This window comes from Epinephelus fuscoguttatus, linkage group LG18, assembly GCF_011397635.1.
Source record: "Epinephelus fuscoguttatus linkage group LG18, E.fuscoguttatus.final_Chr_v1".
Classification (NCBI taxonomy): domain Eukaryota; kingdom Metazoa; phylum Chordata; class Actinopteri; order Perciformes; family Serranidae; genus Epinephelus; species Epinephelus fuscoguttatus.
The window spans coordinates 17,870,495-17,892,519 of record NC_064769.1 but is presented as its reverse complement, the minus strand read 5'-3'; the positions used below and the strand labels follow the sequence as shown (position 1 = coordinate 17,892,519).

Genomic DNA, 22,025 nt, shown 5'->3' with positions numbered 1-22,025 from the left:
TTGTCATTACATCATTTATTTCACAACAGAATTTTTTTTCTCCAGTGTTTCAGAAGTTGTTACAGCTTTCAACAGTTGCTTTCACATTCGGAAAAAAAAAAATCTCCACATTGTGAACTACACAGCACACAAAACAAAGTTTGAGGTTTGATCTTTTGTTTCAGTTAAGGCTGAAAGTATGACTCATAAAACCCACTTCCAAACTCGCTGCCACATGAGGAAACTTTAAAAATGTTACCAAAAAAAAGTAAACCGTTCCTTTTTTCATTTGCGGCATGCAACAATAAAAATACAATGGAGTTCTGTGTACAATCTGAAATGTTAAAAATAAGTATGAATATATAGATTTTCACAAAGGATGCATCAATAGGTCTATTAAAGCAGGAAAAGCACATGTGTAATTAATTATGGGTAGATTACATTTAAGTGTCCCAAGTCCAGAGCCATGTTACTGTGCACAATTAATTGGGACATTTAAAGAAACTATGTGTAGACTTCTGACTTTGGTGTTACTAACACTCGTGCTTTCCCTGCTATAACGAGTCAAACTGCCAGACATGAAAAAGGTCTCTACTCTTGCACTTAAGGTGAAAGTCAACACGTGTTGAGAATCGTGACCTAACTGGTTATTAAATAAATTTAAAGACATAATGGTGCACCCCAAGTTTTCACAATCTTGTCTTTCAGCATATGTCTCTGTGTGAAAAAGTCAACCACATCCTTCATAGCAAAGAGAACAAGGTGTGACACAGACACACAGAACAAAAGTTATTGCTAGAATGGTACACTGGTGTTCACTGACAGAAAACACAGCATGTTCCTCTTTATCTTACGAACACTCATCCAAATTTCAAGCTACATTTAGTTTCAGATTTCCCTTTTCTATCTCACAATATTATGTAACCACATAAGTTATTTTCAAGAGGGAGAACAATCCCTTGTAATTCAGAATTCCCCAAGTTTCCCTTGCATAGTTCAGCATGAGACACAGTATATGACTTGGCTCCTCGAAGAAAAGCATTGCAAATAATACAGATGTACAGCACCTGTGTATATCTGAAAGAATCCCTTAAAACCATTTCTGCATAGGTGCAACACTGACCTCAACAGGTGTTTGAGACACTACATTTAATGTACTTGTGCTGGATGAAAAATATCTACACTTGTGCCACAATGAGGAAAAGGCGTTAAAAATTGTAACACCAAAGCTTAGAGCTTTTTTGTAGGACTGATATTTCAAAGCAGCTTGACTGCTGATGCTAGACAGATTTAAGATTTAAATGTCTACATTAGTTACAGATGTCTGAAACTTGAGTGTGTAACGTTTTCAGACTTCAGAAGTTACAGTATTGTACACTGTCTGACTACAGACTTCGTAAACGACAGTTTAGATATTGGTGATTAATAGTTAAAATACTTGTGAAGTTCTACTTGATGTGACTTCAAGTTTTCTTAGTTTAAAGGGTGGGTCCATGCATTTTTTAAAGGTTTTTATATTATTCTGTGGCCGTATCTACAAAGCTTCCTAGTACAAAGAGCTGCTACTAGTGACGAAAATTCTTGGCATTGTGAAGTTTTCTTTGAATTTTCCCTTAAAGTTAAGACTAGGTCCATGTAAAGATTTAAGTTAGTCACAGAGCATCTTAGCCCATAAAAGAGCTCATACGGTGAAGAACTGTTTGGAGTAGGAAGGAGGACTTCTAAGGGGTTTAAGAGTTTCTTAAGCAAAGGAGAAAATAGTGGAAACACCAAGAGGTCGGAAAAATATTCTCAAAACGGTGGATGACAGTGAGTTAATGAAATGCTACAGATTAGATAGTGCAGTGATAATATGTGTGGTTGATCTCATGAGGGGTACACACACATTTCCCACCAAAACCAGAAATAAAATGATCACAGTAATAAGATATTTGGAAAACTGTAAATTTGCAACAGTGCAGCAGTGATGACTTGAATCTGTCTCAACCCTCCATCAGCAGAGTGATCACACTAACAATGACAACACTTTCACAGTCAGCAGTTCATCTCATTTCCACTGGGTGTCCACACCTTGCAGGCTCACACAGGGGCGTGGCTGTGACAACCAATCACAACTGTTAAAAGAATGCATCACCTAACAATGGGGTCAACCACACCTCCAAACTCAGGTAAGTTTCTGTCCCTTCCTTGCTCAGAGTCGCACTGAGAACTTTCCTTAATCACTCCAAGGTTAGGACTCCTTATTTAAAGTTTTTAGCCTAAGTCATGTGACCTGACTTAGTTTTCTGCATGATGACATTGCTACATATAAACCCCCCTAGTCTTCCTGTGGCTTTTCAAGATTTCTCTATCCCCCTAACCAGCACAGAAGCTAAACTCACCTGGCTATAGATGCCAGGTGAGTTTGGATCTGAAAGTCAAACAAAAAGACAAACTAACAGATTGAGGTAGCTGTTGAACAGCAACTCCCTTGTTCTGCCAGGTAAAATTACTGTTTTTGTCAGTGGAATCTGGTGGCTATCTCACTGCAACGTAAAGCAGTGAAACTATTACACTGACTATGGATAAGTACCTTATACAAACCCACTTCAACAAATCCAAACTAACCATTTCAGTTAAGCAGCGATCACCATGATAAATCAATTTCACCTTGTTTTGCTAACAGCTGAGTGGGTGTTTTAATTTGAGAAACCCGTAAATGAACAGATGGACCCGCCCTTTAAGAGAATCATATACCACATAGAATAATACAGAGTGTAACTGTGGTGTAAGAAATGCCCCCAGTGCAAACCTTGGCTCCCGTAACCAAAAGCAAGGTAAAATGAAACAATGAAAAACAGCATCACAAACCCTTGAAACAGCTATTCAAAGTAACAGGCAGCTTTGTTTTCAGAAACAAACAAAACAAAACAACAAATGCAAACTTTAAATAAGTACTGAATAAGAGGGACATTATGGCAAACTGGCTTTTTTGGCCTGTCAATACAGTACCACAGCATATGGCTATAAACACAGCTAACAGATTTGTATTAAATCACCTTGACATCTGGACAGGAGTTGAGCTCACAGCTCTGAACCATGAGGGCAACCTCGGAGGCTTTCTCTGTGAGAAGGCTCACAGGAATATAACAGCACGCTGTATCCCTGCCAAATAATACTTTAAAAAGCAGGATTGTACTGTGAATATTTACATATGTCATACTGTTACATTCCTGTTTAAGCGTTTTTTGGTGTCGCTACCCAGATTGCCCTGAGAGGTTAAAGGATCCCCATGAGGGTATTTCACTTTTAGCAATTTAACTTACTTATATAAATGTTATAGTTCTGAAATAAATCGATTTTATTATATGTATCTCTGACTAACTGTGGAGTCTTGCTCCGTGAAATTCTTCTTCACACTTCCGTAGTGCTTCACAGTGGTGGATAACCAGCACAGGTCGACATATAGTGGACTGGTCTCTACCCAGACGGGGACAATTTGTCCTGCATGGTCTGTCCTTATTTGTGCTTCTCTTGCTCACCATAGACCTTCCGGAGGCTCGAGTCGAGCAGGAAATCCACTGACCTGCAGGGCACAGAGAGTGGAAACGTGATGTTGGAGGCATAATACAGCATTTCTGAATCCATTTCATAAAAGCAGAATTGATCTGTGAAACGTTTTTCTCGCTTGACAAGAGCAGCTGTGGCAATAAAGGTAAGAGGAGCTGAAATGTTTGTGTCTAAGTGTTATGTTGTTGTCAATGTTTGGGCATTGGTGAGAAGACCAGGATCCTATCTTACTACCTGAGAGTGAAAAACTGTGTGTGAATAATTAACTTCTCTTATATTCTAGCAAAACTTTAAAGGAAGTTAAAAAACAACAGTATGATTATGAGTAACACCAGCTCTTATCTTAAAACATGTAAAGTAGTTGTATATTTGAAATATTCTGGTAAAATCCACTTTTAAAACATGTGAAAAGTAAAATTTGGACCCCATCGCCCACCTCTAAATGGAGGAATGTCTCTGGTTAAGTATAATATTGCAATGCTCTGGTATATTTAGGTTTGTTGACAGGGGTATGTGCTACAGAAGCTGCACTTCTGCTGCACTTAGCCAAACAATTGAACTCTAAACTATTTGGCATCATTTTGCCAATAACAATTTAGTTTTTTTTATTTAAATCATGATTTTCAAGCATCAAAAACATTTTGTTCAGTTCAATTCCTGTAATCAGTAGGACTCAGCTCTAACCCCATTTGTTCCAATCTAAGATATTAAAACATCTGACAAATATTTTCTCTCAATCATCCCCTTAAAAAGCATAGCACTGTGGGCCTAGTCCACACGGACACAGGTATTTTTGAAAATGTGGTTCTCCCCTCCTTGGTTCTCTAAAAGATTCCCTTCCACATAATCACTGATATAAAAAATCTCTTTCCAAATGAAGAAGAAGAAGAAGAAGAAGAGACCCTCTTCTACTACACCCAGTCTTATCTTGCAGTGTGCAAGCCAGCATGCTATTCTGGCCCACAATCCTCTGCACAGTGGAGGATACATCACATCAACTGAGCCGACTCATTGACAGCTATCAGAAGCCACAATGACAGATGACAGCACATTCAGGTGACTGATGACCAGTCAAATAGGAATAATAGGAATAACTGTTTGGATGAGCAAAATTAATCATAAAGATTCAAACAACTAAAGGACACAACTTTAAAAAAATAACAATAATATGTAATTTCACTGTGGTGAATATAATGTGCTACAATCTAGAATGAATCTACAAAGGCCAAAACGCATAGAAAAGGCTACGTTTTCCAGCAGCAGGACTGTGTGAGCAGCCTGACTCTTAAAATCAATCTTACGTAATGAGCAACATGCATAAACCTTATTCATACAAAGCAACAAATACACTTGTACCAACCTGTCTATTGGAGTGATAATGAAGGGGATTGTAGAGAGGCCTATAGCTGTCGTCGTCCACTTGCGGACGGGCAGGGGCCACTTGGTGGTTCTGCCCAGCATGTACAGTGACGCAGCGCACACACGGTTAATGGTGAAGCCCGGGATGATCACAGAGGCGAGGGCCTGCCACACAAATGTGTCCACCACTGCCACCGCTACCCGTGTCGTCCTCCCTGGGTTCTCCCCGTGGGCCTCAAGGAACAGATGGAGAAACAGAAAATGAGAGTGGTAACAACCATAATTTAATTTCTAGTTTCTCTTTTTTTTGTGCAGAAATATCTCTTTCTGCTTTCTGTTAAAGCATCTCATAACCCCTTAGATTTATCTTTTAATCCTTTGTAAGCCCTGATATAAGATGATGCTGACCTAATATTTATTTACACCCCTTTCTCACAACACAATAATTTAAATCTAACCAATATGATTGTTATTAATGAAGACAACACATACTAATGGTAATATCTTACCACAGCTGCTTTCTTCCCTTTGTCCACAGCATCAGCAGTAACATACGCAGTGGCCACGGCATAGCTGCCCCATACAAAGCTCACAGGTACCAGAGCACGAAAAGCCTCTCCGACCTCATTGGCATAACCTGTGGACACACACACAAATGCAAATAAGATGTAAACCTCCTTGGTCTCCTCTAAAGGCATCATGACCTTAGATAGGTTACAATAGTGTCTCAAAATTCCATATAGATCCTGAAACATACAAGAGGCTAATAAACCTCCCCCTTATCTTTGACATTGTCTCAGTGAAACTGGAGAGCACCATTTGGAAAATTATGCAACACCCATTCCATGAGGCTCGAATGACTCAAACGCCCTTATTGACTTATAAAGAAATCACCTGCGACATACGCCGCGGTACATGTAAAAACCACTGGTAAAATTAACTCCAGTCACATGGGAGATATTATCTTTGGTTCAATGACGACAGAACTATCAGAGCATGGTGAGATGGAATTCTGATGTAGCGGTTTGTCTTTATGTGTGGTACTGGTACTACACTTCACTGATCTTAAGGAAGTCCTGACTTTGCAAGCAACCATTTCACAGCCAATGAAACACTGCTTGGTCGCAACTTATTTTCTACCAAGTAACAGTTTTTGGCTGCATAAATGAGGAACAAACATCAGTTTTGCTTTGCTTCATCAAATACAAGATTCCTAGTCTTTATTCTCTTGCAATCAAATCAAGATCAGATCCAGATTATAGATTTCTATTTAAATTTAGATAATCCCCTTAACTGCTTAGAGAATTTTCAAAATACACACAAGATTTTATCTTGGGTGTCAACTAAGATAATCACTGTACTGTTTAGTTTGGTAAAGTCTGGATGATTTAGATCTCCTACAGCAGCAGCATTAAGTGTTTGAAACTTATCGCTATCAGTTACTTCATGCCCAAAGGTCTTCCACGATCCCACAATGATGTTACCTTACCTCAAAAAGAAACAGAGCACTGGTGTCTGCAGATGACTTGAGCTGAGGGGTTGGTATCAGGATAGATAAAGCTGTTTTGGTGCATCCTGCCTGACAGAGTTTCACATAGTATTCCTGGGGTGCTGTAGTTTGGCCTCCCATTTTTTATAGAATTGTGGAGTTTACAGGACGGAAGACTTTTCAAACAAACACTGAGGGAGATAGATTTGTGAGTACACCCCACTCAACAGCTATTTCTGTTTTGCTTTCAGAATTTCATTGAAATTCAGCCTTCAGTAAAGGATGCAGGAGTGAATCATGCTTCCTCAGCTATGGTAAGAGAGTAAATCACATGACAGCTTTGTTTTCTTCCAATTGTCTCTAAGCAGTAACCAAGGAGCACATCAAAATATTCAAACTCAAAAACACCAGGCGTGATCATTTAGGACTAAGCAGTACTCCAAACAATGATTATTAACTCCAAACTCAGCACTGCCTAGAACCACAAGGACATATCCTGGACACTTAATGACCCATGAGAGAGACAGGGAGAGAGAAAATCTGCACATCACAACAAAAACCACAGGTGCAGTAAGTGCTTATGACTATAAATATGAGTTTACGTAACATTTGGTTGCTGTTTGCAACAAATACAACATCCTGATGGAGAGGGAACTTCTGAAAACTGTGAAAGTGAAGAGGTACAGTGCATATCCATTTTTATATAATGCACTCCTGATGTTTAAGGACCTAAACAATGAAAACTGGAATTAAAACAGACTTTAAAGAAAAAATAAAAATATTAGAGCCCACTAGACATTGCTCACATCCCAGTGTGATCATATAGGCCTTTTACACAGAGTACACTTCAGCAATGGTCCTGTTATTGTTCATGCTGGCTCACTGTCACACTGTTATGACTTAGTAGCACCCTTAAATGGAACTGAGCCTGTGCTTTCCTATGGCAAGTCAAAATGTCTGCTGGGGAAAAGGCTGGCCGGGAGAACAAGACAACTTTATGGAACCTGGTCTTGGCTCAAGGCTGCTTGTTTTAATACTGCAGCAGTGAAGGTGACAGCAAAGTAACTACTGAATCTGGAGCTCCAGAAGCACCTGTGAGAATATAGTGATAAGAGCTGTACTGGTATAATAAACATAATGACAGATAAGATTAGCTGCAGGTATGCCATGCCCTGGTATAATACACAAGGGCCAGATTGTGACCTGTGAGCAAGGGCTTGTGAGTCACGATTTTAAAGGTCCAGTGTGTAGGATTTAAGAAGATATACTGACTGAAATTGAATATAACTTGATAAGTATGTTTTCTTTAGTGTATAGCAACCTGAAAATATGAACCATCATGTTTTCATTTCCTTAGAAAGAGCTGATTTTAACTACAGAGTACGCAATGTTGCACCACCATGTTTGTACAGTAGCCCAGAATGGACAAATCAAACACTGGCTCTTGAAAGGGCCTTGTATGTTTTCGTGTTGGCCACCATAGTTAGCAGCCCCTTTGTGATGAGTCAAATAGCATCCAAAAGACACTGATTTTTTTTAACATGAAACTACTTTATTCAGTGTTTTTATTTGTTAAAATTGCTGGGAAAAGACCTCTGCAGATAGTTCAGTTCCCAGTAAAAACCTCCTGAACTTGGATATTAAGTTATCAGAGAAAAAAGGTTAGCACACATTAGCAGGTGCTGAGCTAGAGCTCATCAGCGAGTAGCCGAATAGTCTTGGAGAAACACTGACTTGTAGCGTGAAACTATTCTGTGTTTTTTAATGTTTTAATCACCTGATCGACTTGTTTTGGAGAAAAAGACACCTCTGCGGACAATTCAGTTCCTGGTAAAAAAAACCTCCTGAACAATGAAAACTGAAGGAGTCCTAAACCTGAGGTTACAGTTGGCACAGGGAAAAAGTTCCAGCGCTTGATGCCACTAAATCTGTCAGTGTCAGTGACTGTGCTCAAACATGAAGCAAAGCTCAGAATTTCCAATAAGCTTATTTCTGGACTTTCCTGCTTGTTTGGTTAGATAAAAATGCCACATTTCGGGTTAAATCCAGTCTGTGTTGCATAACCACCATCCCAGATTTTCCAATGTAAAAAAACCAATCTTTTCCAGACATAAAATAGAGTTCCAGGGATTCCAGTGCTAGGCAGAAATGCACGTTTGGCAAACATTTGTGCAGACGCATGATGTGTAAGTAACCATTTCAAGGGAGAAAATATCACAAGCATAGTATTATCTTAAAATCTTTTTAAAAAATCAAGTATAAGAAGAAATGCATGAAATTTGAGTTACATTACTTTTTTCAAATTCCAATATTCACCTCAAAACATGGCTCATTATTAAGACCCAAAGCACACAGATATTAGAAACTGATGTAGGAGCAACTCTAAATGTCTGTTTACATGCATGTCAGTGCAGAGATGGAGATATTTCACTGCACATGCAGGATTAAAGATGTGAGCAAATAGATTATGATTTTATGGAGAGGATCAACGGATTCACATGACATTACATGGTCACTGCAGGCCAGTGTAAACCACGGGGGAGCAAGAGATTAAAGACACCAGAGGTACAGCCTATAACGTTACAGTGGAAACTGCTGCAGTATGAATGCCCTTCACCTATACTGTACATGCCCTTCTCAGCTGACAGCTCATTGGGTGACGGTGTAATCAATGTTAATGATGACCCTGGTGTTTGAATTAGAGGAGGACAACAAGGCAAACAGGAAGTTGTTCCTGCCACAGCTGTGCTTTATCTTTCAGCCTGGTTATGCCTACGGGCGTTTCTTTGTGGTTGTGTGTGACTCACTGTCTCAACTTGCTGAACAACTACCTCTTTAGAGACAGTCCTTACCTACAGAGACAACTCTAACACAATACGTAAGCTAACAGTTAACGTTACAGAAACAAAGCCCGAACAACGGTACTGTCGTCCAGTGTTGGACGTCGTCCATTACGTCCTGTGGTAACAAAACGACCTTGCTATAAATAGTATTTTAACAGTGGTTAGCCAAGTATGCTAACTTTTAGCACACAGCTCCAGGGTCACGACAGCTCCAGTGTAACGTTAAATCTCTGTTCTGTATCGTTCATCTTTCACAGTCTGTTGAAGGAAAACAGTGGACTGAGCCACCACAAATTATAAATTAATACATACCTAGGAAGCGGACCCATGTGTCGCGATAAATGTCGACCGGTTTGCTTTTTTCTTCAATGGGATCCATGCTTTCCCTCCCTTACTCCATCCCCTAGTGCTGTGCTGACTGAATTCAGGGTGAGCAGTGAGAAAGCCGACACACGGCAGCGGCAGTGAAGGGGGCGTGATCTTAAAGGGACAGTACACACCCAAATCACACTGTCCAAAATTAGCATTTTTGTTCTTATGATATTTTTATTTACCACTACTATTTTATGATATTGTTCTCTGGAATCTGAGAAATTACAGTGCAGTTGTCATTTTTTTATGATTGCCATTAGAAGGCTCTATTTTCATTAGCTATCCCCCAGTATATGGAATGGCAATACCAAGAAACTTAAGGTGTTTTCACACTTGGTCCTTTCCAGCCCTCTCAATGGACTCAGAGCTGTGACTCAGTAGTTTTTGTGCATATTTGAACTCTCCAAGAGAACTCAGACCCCTCAGAGGGGTCTGAGGGACTTGAAGCTTAGAGTCCAGGGTGCGGATCTCTTAACCTGTGCCTTGTGAACACAAAGCACTCCAGGTCAACTTTGCTCTTTGCCATTGTATTTACCTCTAGATCACATGCTGTTGCACTAGGATGCTTGAAAAAACAGACAAAACCATGTTGGCCTGTAGCACTTGCAAGGTGGCAGGACGAGGTAGTTTGGACCATGGAAGATTATGCACCTCTCCAGATGTGGAATGTAGAATACATCAAACAACAACAGTCTACAACACAGACACACCAAGGTTTTCCTCCACTTTTAAATTCATCTGAAAGCGATGGGCTTCATAACCACACTGCAGTGCCATGTCAAAGTAAAAACAAAACTATGTCAATATATATATATTATATATATAGGCTATAGTATGAACAGAAAGAGGACTGAGGCCCCATCAGAGCTGAAGTTGACCAGAAAGAGTACCGAGTCATCTTTCAAATGAACTGACAATGTGAACACAAAAAGAACTAAGTCCTTTTTCTGTTGGTCCAATTTTTGGTCCACTTTAAGAGGACTGAGTTAAGTTTGTTTAAAAGGGACTGTATGTTGTGAAAACACCATCAGTGATGAGCAGTATGTGAATGATGTTGCTGATTATTAGTGTGCTTGAGGGCAATGCATAAGACATGGAGACGAAAGCGGAGTTTTGGAATTCTCAGCATCCCATGCATACCAATGTAGAGGAACACTCTCAGCACCATCTGCTCCCAGTCATCAGACAGCATGTTTATTGGGGGTCTACCATTATAAGTTATCACTGAAAATTATGTGTACTTACCACTGCTGAGTACACCCATTTCATTGTGAATCACAGGGGGAGCTCGATCCTAACAGTGGAGGATATACACAGAACATTTACAGGGCCTGGAGGATTTACAAAAGTCAAAAATGGTGATTAAAAGGAAACATGAATGAGTCTTCAGTGGGCACAAACAAGAGTGGGACATTTATTATGTAATGGTTATCAGTAAACTGTATCCAGTGGTGGAAGAAGTACTCAAATCTTAACTGGAGAAAAAGAAGCAATACCACAGTGTTGAAATACTCTGTTCAACTAAAAGTATCAAAGCAACAGCCTCAGCCAAACCCAGAGCCACCATCCAGGACACAAACAATAGAGTCCAACTATTCAGCTGAGGTCCAAGAACTCAATTCAGTGCTGGTACTTGAGCCCCTTCTTCTAGGGCCGCAGCCACAGCCTCGGCCACAGTCTCAGCCTCAACCACAGTGATTCCCCTCAGCTACAACCAGAGCCACCATACAGGACACAAACAGCTGAGTCCAGTATTTTGGCTGAGGCCCAAAGACTCAATTCAGTGCTGGGGGAACTGCTTGAGCCCCTTCCTGTCAGGCCACAACCACCACTGGGGACACAAAAAGCTGAGTCCAACAGTTTGGCTGATTTCAAAGGACTCTATTCTTTGCTGGCAGAGCAGCTTGGGCCCCTTCCCCTCGGGGCACAGCCAGAGCCTTAGCCAACAGACCACTAACAGAGCACTGCAAAGAAAAAATCTTGTGCATCTGTTAAAAAACAAACAAACAAAAAACAACATCACCCAAAAGGCAAAAGCTGACTAAATATGGAAAGCCTTTTTTGTCTTCTGTACAGTAATTCTAATTTTGATGATAATAAACAAACTCAATGAGCCACAGTTGATCTTTGCTTAAGACAAATCTGATCAGAGAAGCTTATGGCACAGCACACATGGACAAAGACATACCAAAAACTTTAAGCAACAGAACAATGAATCAGCCTTATAGTGTATTTATTTCACACATCACACAGTTATGTCTAACATTGGAGTCTAAACACCTACAAAGTTATCTTACAGTACCTTAACCATCACACACTCTGGAGCCTCCTCACACGCCTGCATGCAGACAGTACCTAAACCATGACCCTGGATGCATCATTCATTCATACAATTACTATAATTATACATGACGATACTTAAACACTTTTGTATTTCATCAGTTTAAGGGCTTTCAAATAAAAAAGAAACTTATTATGTAACACCTTCACCTTCACATATTTGGATTTGTGTAAAGAAAAAATTCTTTACTGTTGTCCATGATGAGTCCATAAACAATATCCTTTTGAGAAAAGTTTTCAAGCTGAAAAACTTCTGGGGGAAAGCCAGTCATGTACATCAAGCCATAAAGCTTGTAAATGATAAAGTTTCAGTGTGGTCACAGGATACACAGTTTTTGGTTTCAATATCAAATTGTTGTTGTGACAAGTCAGTGGACAGATATCCTCTGTTTAAGGTTTTAAAAGGAATTTCTTTGCTTTTGGAGTTATAGGAAAGTATAAACATATACTTCATAACGTGTGAATATATCTTTGAAAATATCTGTAAAATTGAATTTCTTTTAGATATCATGGGGCAGGAGATATAATTAAACACAGTTCTAATTGTTTTTCTTTGGGGATTTTTAATCTCATTTAAGTTCAACCTTAAACAAAACAAAACAAAAAAGTTCACGTGAGTTCATCAGGAAGAAGTCAGCATTGTTTTTATGTATATATTCGTCTCTAATATTTATTACAGCAGAGGTTTCAAACTAATTTTAGGTGTTATAAAGCTGCACCCACAAATAAAGCCTTCACTTCACGGGTTTCCCAAGGAATACATGAATTACCAAAAGGATTCAAATGTCAAAATGAAGCTTATAACACCTCTGCTGCACACCTCCAATTTAATAAGTTACTTAATTTATTTCCACTATTGACATTCTCTGAAACACTTTCACAATACATCCAATCAAAAGCGTTTATTCTGATTGACAATCAAACGGACCAATGGAATTAAGCCATGCAACACAGTGAGCCAATGGGAACGAAGTTGACGATTCAGTGGGCTGAGCTTTGACCTACGATGGCTGCCGCCAGCAGGAACTATCATTATAGGGAACTCAAATCACCATTCAGACGGAAAATAATGCCTCTGACATCGTACTGGACTTTTGCTTTTCTTATATTTATTACAAGTCAGTGTTTGGCCGACGATGACCACGAAATGGAGGAGTTTTTGAAGCGGGAATATTCCCTTTCCAAGCCGTATCAAGGTAACGTTATCCTGACCGTTATACACCTCGCAGGCTGTCACAGGGGCGGGCTGAGGGACAGATGTTTCCAGAATAATTTAGCATTAACGACTGAATTGCTGCTATACTCGAGCTCTTTTTTCCTAATATGTTCAATTTGTCTTTAAACGCGTTCAGTCTTCAAATAAATCTTGCTGCTGTAACATTTAGCCTGTTAAACTGCTAAACATAAACCATATTTAATGCCTTACATTGAGCTTCATTTAAGACTTTTGTGTGTTCTACTTTTTGTGACATGAACATATTATTTAAGATTAAACTTCAGTATCACTGCACAGAGTACAGCAGGGACACTCAACGTGCTATGCTCTGGGTCCACTCTTGCAAATGACAGTAGTCCAGGGGCCAGTTAATTCAAACTGCAGCCCTTCACAGTTCAGGTGTAAGCAGGGGTGTCTCTAAGATTTAAAGGACATTTGGGCCTTATGTGTCAAGGGAACCGGGGGGGGGGGGGACCCTGGCCTTGTACTTTGATGGGATAAACAAGCTTTATTTTGATGCTTTTTTTAATGAACTCTGGTACCTAATTTATATTCAAAGTACAAAAAATGACTATTGTGAATCAATTTACTTTTATTGTGAATTAGAAAACCATCTGCGTTAGTTGAGTAAAACTGGAAATCAGGTACTGAGACAACGAAAGGCAGTTTAGCATCTAACTAGAAGTCCATAAAAAGTATTATATTTAGCAAGGCAATATTGTATCGGTACACAGACGCAAAGTAAAGATTTATTTATAACAGAAATTATTAATATTGCAAATACAAATTCAGATTTTGAAAGCCTGCTAGATTATAAAATCAAATGCTTTTTCAGTTAACTAGATACATTTTCTTGCAGTAACAATGACAGAAGTGAGATGAATAGTTTGAGAACTTTATCTTGTTTGATAAAACACATGTTGAGAAAGTTTACCTCAGGAGACATAATTGGCAGTTAAAAAAAATAAATAAATCACAATATATGTCATCACAATACTCAGCATATTGCAAAATGTTTTAAGTTATAATAATGTTGCATCGTGACTTAAGTGTCGTGATAATATCATGTCATGGGGCTTTGGGTGATTCCCATCTCTATAGTAAAGTGCAAATTAATGTGTCTAGTGGTAGTATAAATAATACATACAATAGATAGTAAGGTCACTGTAAAAAAAAAAAAAAAAAAAAACCCTGTTATTGAATAAAACTGGCAGCTGTGGTTGCCAGAATAATTATGTAAAAAATACAATAAAAATGTGAACAACTGTACACGAGTTTCTGCCGAATAAGCATGACCACACTGTTATTTAACTTCCGTAGGAATTACATGCAGTTGTTGCTTATTGTACACTGTGTCCCAGTTCAGTTTACCATATAATATGAAACCAACAACACTCTTTAACTGTAAATGCCTCACTATAAGTCTGTCATTTAATTGATTTTTTGTTGAACTGAATTTTCTATTCATTACACTGTAAGGCATAAAATCCTGTTTTGACTTTTATTTTATATCAATTTCTGCTGTAAACTCCATAAATGTCAGCAAGTGTTTTTAATCACCAAAATTAGAAACCATTTCTATACGTCACAGGCAGATTGAGCACTTCTTAGATTATTCTATTTAACTGCACTGCCTTCCCATAAATGTTTGACTTTTACCAAAAATTAAAACCAATTAAAAATGAAATGGACAGTGTTAGCAGTATTAGCTGTGTTAACAGGATGGACAATGTGTAATGAATACAGTAAGAGCAGTACAACATGCAGCAGATGTTTTGTTCAGTAACAAAGCAGAGGCTGGGCAGACCCTATTGTGCTGTGTCATCTTTTTCTTTTTTCGTCCCATGATGGTGCTATTTGTGTACTCAGGTGTGGGATCCTTAGGCTCTTCCCACTGGGAGCTGCAAGGGGATGCCATGGTAACCACCGACCAGGTGCGCCTTACACCTGACATGCAGAGCAGGCAGGGGGCAGTGTGGAGCCGCATTGTGAGTATACATATGCGCTGGTAAACTGCAGAAGTACTGACTTGTGATGTGCAGCTGTTAAATATCGACAACAGGATAGCTACACAGGATGCAAAATAAAGGGAGGATTAGAGGTGTTAAACAGGCTTTTACACTCAGTTACAAGGTTATTAGGTTCACCAAGATACAATTAATGTGGCCTAATAAAACATCCCTGCAGTGAATCCTGTCGTCATGAAGGTGTTTATAATATTTAGTCTAACCTCATCAATGTAAATGCTGCTAAACTGGCAACTCAGTGCATACCAAGCAGGTCACCAAAGGCTTGGAAATATCAAAAAGATTTGTACAGAAGCCTGTTGGTAATGGGTACTGCACTGACTGTCAATGACTGTAAGTAGGTATTTACTGTATTGTTTGGAAATGGTTTCAACTGGTTTTATTCAGCCAGTAAAGTAGATATTATTATGTATGGGTTTGGCTTGGGAGGAGGTTTTTGCTTCCAGACAGTTTGTCTTACATCGTCTTTGCTGTAACCCTGATCTTATCTCACACCAACCAAAATAAACACCCTCATCATCTGCTGCCCATGATTGTGGTTGGCTAAATATCTCATATCTCTGATATGCCAATGCAAATACCACCTGACTTAGCAGAAGACTTGACTGTTTATACTTACTTTGGCCACTGAGAGCCACAGTGGATCAGCTGTTTCCTCTTTGATTTGTGTTTCCTCTTTTGTTGACCTCAAGGCACTCTGTGATGCTTACACAGCACTACAGAAAAAACTATCAGAAGTGAAACCAGACTTCAGTATAATGTCATGTTGGTCAGGTCAGTGGGGTTTTAAGGGGGCTGGGTCTTACCAAAGACCTTAACCTCACCCCTTAAAAATCTGAAATTTGAGAATCTCTGAGTGTCCCTCTTTTATGTTTATTGCCAATTTGTTGGATTTAACAGTCTGTATTTCAGTGGCATTTTTTAACATGTGTGTCTTTCTAGCCTTGCCATCTGACGGACTGGGAGATGCAGGTGCACTTTAAGATTCACGGGCAAGGGAAGAAGAACTTGAATGGTGATGGGCTGGCCATTTGGTACACTAAGGAACGGGCGCAGAAAGGTAAAATGCTACAGGAAATACTGTTCACCTAACCTAAGTTCTTATTTTAATTATAAAAACACACTATCAACACTGTCTTTTCGTTCTTTTACAGGTCCTGTGTTTGGAAATGTGGACAACTTCACTGGCTTGGGTGTGTTTGTGGACACATATCCCAACGAGGAGAAACACTTAGAGGTATGCTGGAGTAGCACTGCTGAGGTTTCTTATGTTGTGTGAAAGCACAGTAGGGTTGAGTGCAAGTTCAAGTGCAAGCCATCAACAAGTGCTCTTGCAAATTTGTGTAAAAGGGCCATCTTTGTGTTCTTTTGTGCAACTATTTGGAGACAGGCTCAGAAGAAAAGATATACGCCTCGCACACAGGTAAACCGGCTTTTGGAACATTTGATCCCAGTCCTGCGTTTAACCTCATAATACAACATCAGTTGGTGCTTAAGCATGCTTTGCTGACTGTAGACATGGCCTTAAGTTTGAAACAATACGGTGGTGTTTTTTGATCCCTGCATGGTTGCTGTGTGTTTGCTGTGTGGTCTTCATCAGAGTAACATAAACTTCCAAGGGGTTCAATCAAAGCAATAGACCATTGCAAATTTATGTATTTTGACATCATAGGGAACAGTAGTCATGGTTATGAATGACAAAAGCCTCATGATATTTTAGACAGACATCTCTACAGTTTGCATGGGACTGTTGACTGTGAAAACAGCGTCTTGTGAAAATGTCTCTGCATGATTACAGACTTGGCTGCAAAGTGTGAGCAGCCCAGTTAAAAATCCTCTCTGACTAATAAAAAAGAATCATCACCAAATGCTATAACAGCGTGTGATGAGGGACTTATTTAAATCAAGGCTTTGACCTCATCTCTCTCTTTTCCCCCTGTGATACACAAGAGGATTTTCCCCTTCGTTCTGGCCATGGTTGGAAACGGCACCATCAGCTACGACCACGAGCGGGACGGCAGGCCCACAGAGCTTGGAGGCTGCAACGCCATGGTGCGCAACCTTAAACATGACACCTTCCTCTTCATCCGATACGTCCGCCGCAGGCTCACGGTGAGAGACTCCTTCTTCAGTTATCTACAATAACAACACTGCTCAACATACATGGACACTTCCTCATGTCCATAACTGTCCCCCCTGTTGTTAGCATATACTGGATGGGCTGATGTGACCTACTAATAGTCATTTAAGTTGGCAGAACATGCGTACAACGCCCTTTTAAAGGTTACACTGGAAAATAGCTTCTTATTACAAGCACAGACACGAACAGACCAGAATAATAACAGTTGGAGGCTCCATTAATGCAGGTACAGGCAGGTACAGGGCAATTATTGAGAATGGTGTGGGAGTTACACAGAGAGAAACAAATGTTGTTGATTGTCAAAGTCTTTCCAAAGGAGCAAAGAGTAAAACTAAGATGGAGTTTTTTCAGCCTCTTAGATACATACCAAAAGTTATTACATGTCTTTGTCAGTCAAGAAAAAACAGCTGACTTTGTCATCTAAAATGCAGCATTGAGTTGTGTGTTCATTTCTACTGAACTATTGATCATAAAACACACTTAAGTACTTAGGACAGTGGTGATGTGATCACAGGAGCAGGAATGGGAACTAAGGACTAAACTTGAGAGTGTAGAGAGCAGAGTATTTCTAAATTGCAGCCCCATTGTCCAGGGTCTGATCCAAGAAATTGAGTGAAACTCAGAACACGTCTATATGAAGTTGATCTCCACGATTATAGCTGATTCTACATTTTGCCAAAGAAAGTCATTTAGATAACTCAGTAAACCTGCTTTTGTGAACAAAACTGAGATAACCCTCTATAAGTCACTGCATTGCCTCTGTTCTTCAGGTAATGATAGACATCGACGGGCAACATGAGTGGAGGGACTGCCTGGACATACCTGGAGTGCGGCTTCCCAAAGGCTATTATTTTGGAGCTTCAGCCATCACTGGAGACCTCTCAGGTAAACAGCTTTTGCTGCTTTAAACAGCTCCCCCAGTAATGGTGATTTACTGTGCCCAGTTTCACAGTACTTTATTTCCCCCTAGTTTCAAAGTCTGCCTATTTTATAAGGTAAAAAAAAATATTGTTAGAGCTCCTGGCTTAAACGGCTCCTTGAAGAGTATTTTCTGCTCCTGCTTGGCTGTGTTTGCATCAGTGATTTAGGAGAGACGGACAAAGCCTTGCATTTTGTAAGACAGACATTTACTGACAAGTGATGAATATACTGTAGCTTGTAATGCCATGACAGATACATAAACATTTTTTTGCACCCTCAAATACATTGTTTTCTATGTAGACAGGCAGCAGGCGGGCTTGAAGCCAACTGCATTTTGGGAGTTTGATATTTAAATTGTCTATACATTAAAGGAAATAAATGAATTGATAGCAAATGGTTACACAGTTAGATTTGCAGTGGGGGGGGGTTTCTTGCTAAACACTTGCAGCTAAATTGTGAGGCCCCTTTAATCAAATATAATCACTTCTGACCAACATATATTCTGATTCTCAATTTACAGACAACCATGATATAATTTCCCTGAAACTCTACCAGCTGACGGTGTTGCGGAGTCAACAGGAAGAAGAGGAGGAGGAGGAGATAACCATACCCAGTGTGGATAACTTTGAGCTCCTTAGACGTAAGACACACACACACACACACACACACACACACACACACACACATGTTATTGTGGAGTTAAGCCAGAGATATACTTGTGTTTAACTGCCTGTACGTGTGCACATGGTGTCCATGGTTTCCTGTGTCCATTTCAAACATTGGTTGTGCACGTCTTCAGAAAGTGACACGACCCTTCTGCAAGATGCAATATGCAAATGAATAGTAGGGAGTAGTGTTAGCAGAACGAGAGAAACGTACTCGACATTGTCACAATGTGATTGATATATACCATCTACAATGGCGCCGCTCTCACTTTTAAAACTGTCTACTAGGGCTCAAGGATGAACTGATTAGATGTTGGTGGTCAGAGATCAAAGTTCAGGTCCCTGTGACCTCGTCCATCTTATTGTGCAGACGGGGGCCGCTACAAAACGCATTTTAGCCACATAAAAAGCCAAACTTCAAGAATCAATATCAGTGTAAGTGAACACTATATTTGGAATATTTTCACCACTTTATGTTACACACTAACTGATTGGGGCAGCGGTAGACCAGCAGTTCCTGTTTCCTAAAATGACTGGCTTTAAGATAACTGCTTCGGTTCCCCATCAGAAAGGCAAAGCAGTGGAAATATTCTAAATGTATCGTACACTGAAACTGAATTTGATTTTTCAAGGTGGCCCTTTTTTTTTCAGTGGCTAAAAACGAATCAGTTGAGCAGTGTTTACTCAGCGCCATTTCATTTCATGTACCTGAGGTGGGGGGTTTCTTCCTGGAAGTTATGGCAAAGATGATATGGTTCAAGTGCTCTGGTGTGCCCTCTAGTGGAATCCTGAGGTAACACACGTAGTTAATTTAAAAGTAGGAGAACATGATGCAGCCCGTTGTCTACGCAAATGTGTGGTTCTAAAGCAACTATGTCTTGTCACTCTTCCTTTATCTTTTATCACATTCAATTCCCATCTCTCCATCCCTCCTTTTTATTTCTCAACTCATTTTCTTTCACTCCTTTTACTCTCTGACTGTCGTCCTCTGTTTCAGTGGGTCAGACTGAAGAAGGGATGAGTGGAATAGCTATTTTCTTCACCGTGCTCTTCTCTATGCTGGGTTGCATCTTCCTCATCGTAATCGGCCTGGTGGTCTACAGCCACTGGAACGAGAGCCGGCGCAAGCGCTTCTACTGAGAAAGACTCGAAAAACGACAGAGGTGGTGATTGTGATGACTACTGCAGTCCGTGGACCCAAACGCACTGAGACGGAAGTGAAACACTGCTTTGAACGCAGCAGGTTGTTTAATCCTGAGGACAACATTATTTTGACAGGAGACAGAGGTAGATGTATCACCTGCTGCAAAAAGCCATCATCCAACTTTATCATTGGAAGTCATGAAGCAGCCCCTGCCTGACACACACCAACTGGGCCTTACCATCCCCACCTCTGTACTTGTGACACAGCACACGTGCAGAATGACACCATATGAGCAGCTACGTGGTTTTTTTTTGTTTTGTTTTTGTTTTTGTTTTTGTTTTGTTTTTTGTCACTTTTTTTTTTAACTAATTTCAGTTGTCTGATGATTTTATGGCTTTGAGAAACACAATATGTAAATATCCAATGTGTTCCTACTCTGCAGTATGACTCGGAGCATTAGCCAAATAGCACTAAAAACTAAGGATGCTATCCTTACTGTAGCTCCTTGCTAACGAAGGATGCATCTCTCCTCTTCTTTGCATTAGAAAAAGCATCTCTGTGCTTTGTACTCAATCATTTTGACTCTGGGTGTATGCTATATAGTATGCTGTAAATTCTCATTCTGTTGTAGTATGCATGGCATTAGTTTAGGTTATTTTTATGAATCGTCTAGGGTAATGCTGTTCTTTGTTTTTCATTTCTGCTTGACCTTTTTTGTGTGCTGATCATGTAAAGCTTATGGAAACTGACCCGTCTCATTGATGCATGTGGCAAAGATTAGGGTGCTTCAGGGAAACGTTTGATTTAAATTTTTATCTTTGACAAAATTAGCTTTCATGTATCCAGATATTATGTGTGTGTTTGAAAGAATGGAAGTTTTGTGATCAGTTTAGAGCAAATCCTTTTAAATATATTTAAAATAGATGCGTTTAAATGTCAGAAATGGACTCTGCACTGAAGAGAATTTTAACAACCACTCGTTTATTGTGACTACTTTCCCACTGCTGACACTTTTTCTTTGCACATTTATAACTAAAATGATTTTGTTGTATGTAAAAACACCACCTCTGTGTTGCTGTGTCGTACATGCCTTTGCAGTGAACTGAACCAACATGCTGGTTTGCCCTCAGGTTGCCTCCTCTGGATGGAGGTGTTGACCAGCTGTTGGCGCCACCCCCGTCTTCTCCTATATGTTCTGGAAACAGTCGCAGGCGTCATGTCAGCATCATGTATCTTTTATGTGGTGCGTTGCTTTCAGTTGTGCAATGAGTGAGGGCTTCCTCATTTCCTGTAGCCACTTTGACAACCACTCCACCTTATTTATATTCTGTCTGTTTTGTATGAATACCTGTGCCTCATGTATACATCCAGTGATTTATTTTGATCCATTCCTGTCTTGTGTCTTTGTCCTGGACTATTTGTATTGACTCATTAAAGACCAATCAAGACCTGATGATACTGTTCATGACCTCTGGGTGTGAAGTGGGTTATACAGTAAGTATGGCAACAACATAAGGATAGTTTCTGTTCTGTTTTAGATCTGTGCTTCAGATAAAAATTTGAAGAATAAATTACCTTCTGATAAGTGAAAAAATGTTGTAGATAAGTGAGATAAAAATAAAGACTGTAGAAAAAATTAAAACTTAAACGTCTTTAGTTTTAGTCTTTGTCAAATTGGTTAAATTTGACAACACTCAAAGCAGGAGGGCATGGGTGCATACACCTATTTTGAACTTTGCCCCTGAGAAATACCCTCATATCACAATAGAAAAATACCTAAAACTAATACTGAAACTAAAACTAAATAGTTTTAAGCAATAAAGAACTTAACTAAAACAATCAAACCCATTCTGTAAACTAAACCTGCCCCAGCGTTTAAAGCTTTGGGCAACACTCCTATTTTTGATGACATAACATCCTGTCAATAATTCAGGCCAACTGCCTGAGATGCCTCTCACACCGCTGTGTGATGATCTTCCAG

General features: G+C 39.6%; 2 protein-coding genes across 3 annotated transcripts; one reads left to right on the top strand and one right to left on the bottom strand.

Moving 5' to 3' along the window:
* mtfp1 (mitochondrial fission process 1) lies at positions 1 to 9,669 on the bottom strand. Its single transcript, XM_049603452.1, has 4 exons — positions 9,532 to 9,669; positions 5,397 to 5,524; positions 4,889 to 5,121; positions 1 to 3,544 (listed from the first exon to the last, which is right to left on the bottom strand). Exons 1-4 carry the CDS (start codon positions 9,596 to 9,598, stop codon positions 3,478 to 3,480), a joined length of 495 nt encoding a protein of 164 aa, XP_049459409.1. The 5' UTR covers positions 9,599 to 9,669; the 3' UTR covers positions 1 to 3,477.
* A 3,262-nt stretch (positions 9,670 to 12,931) lies between these two features.
* On the top strand, positions 12,932 to 21,867 carry lman2la (lectin, mannose-binding 2-like a). 2 transcript variants are annotated; one of them, XM_049603450.1, is made up of 9 exons: positions 12,932 to 13,127; positions 15,017 to 15,135; positions 16,117 to 16,234; positions 16,329 to 16,411; positions 16,565 to 16,597; positions 17,125 to 17,286; positions 18,085 to 18,199; positions 18,756 to 18,875; positions 19,898 to 21,867. In XM_049603450.1, exons 1-9 carry the CDS (start codon positions 12,938 to 12,940, stop codon positions 20,038 to 20,040), a joined length of 1,083 nt encoding a protein of 360 aa, XP_049459407.1. In that variant the 5' UTR covers positions 12,932 to 12,937; the 3' UTR covers positions 20,041 to 21,867. The 2 variants fall into 2 exon arrangements, with proteins under 2 accessions (XP_049459407.1, XP_049459408.1); XM_049603451.1 differs by lacking the exon at positions 16,565 to 16,597 and having other exon boundaries at positions 19,898 to 21,866.
* Positions 21,868 to 22,025: the final 158 nt, after the last annotated feature.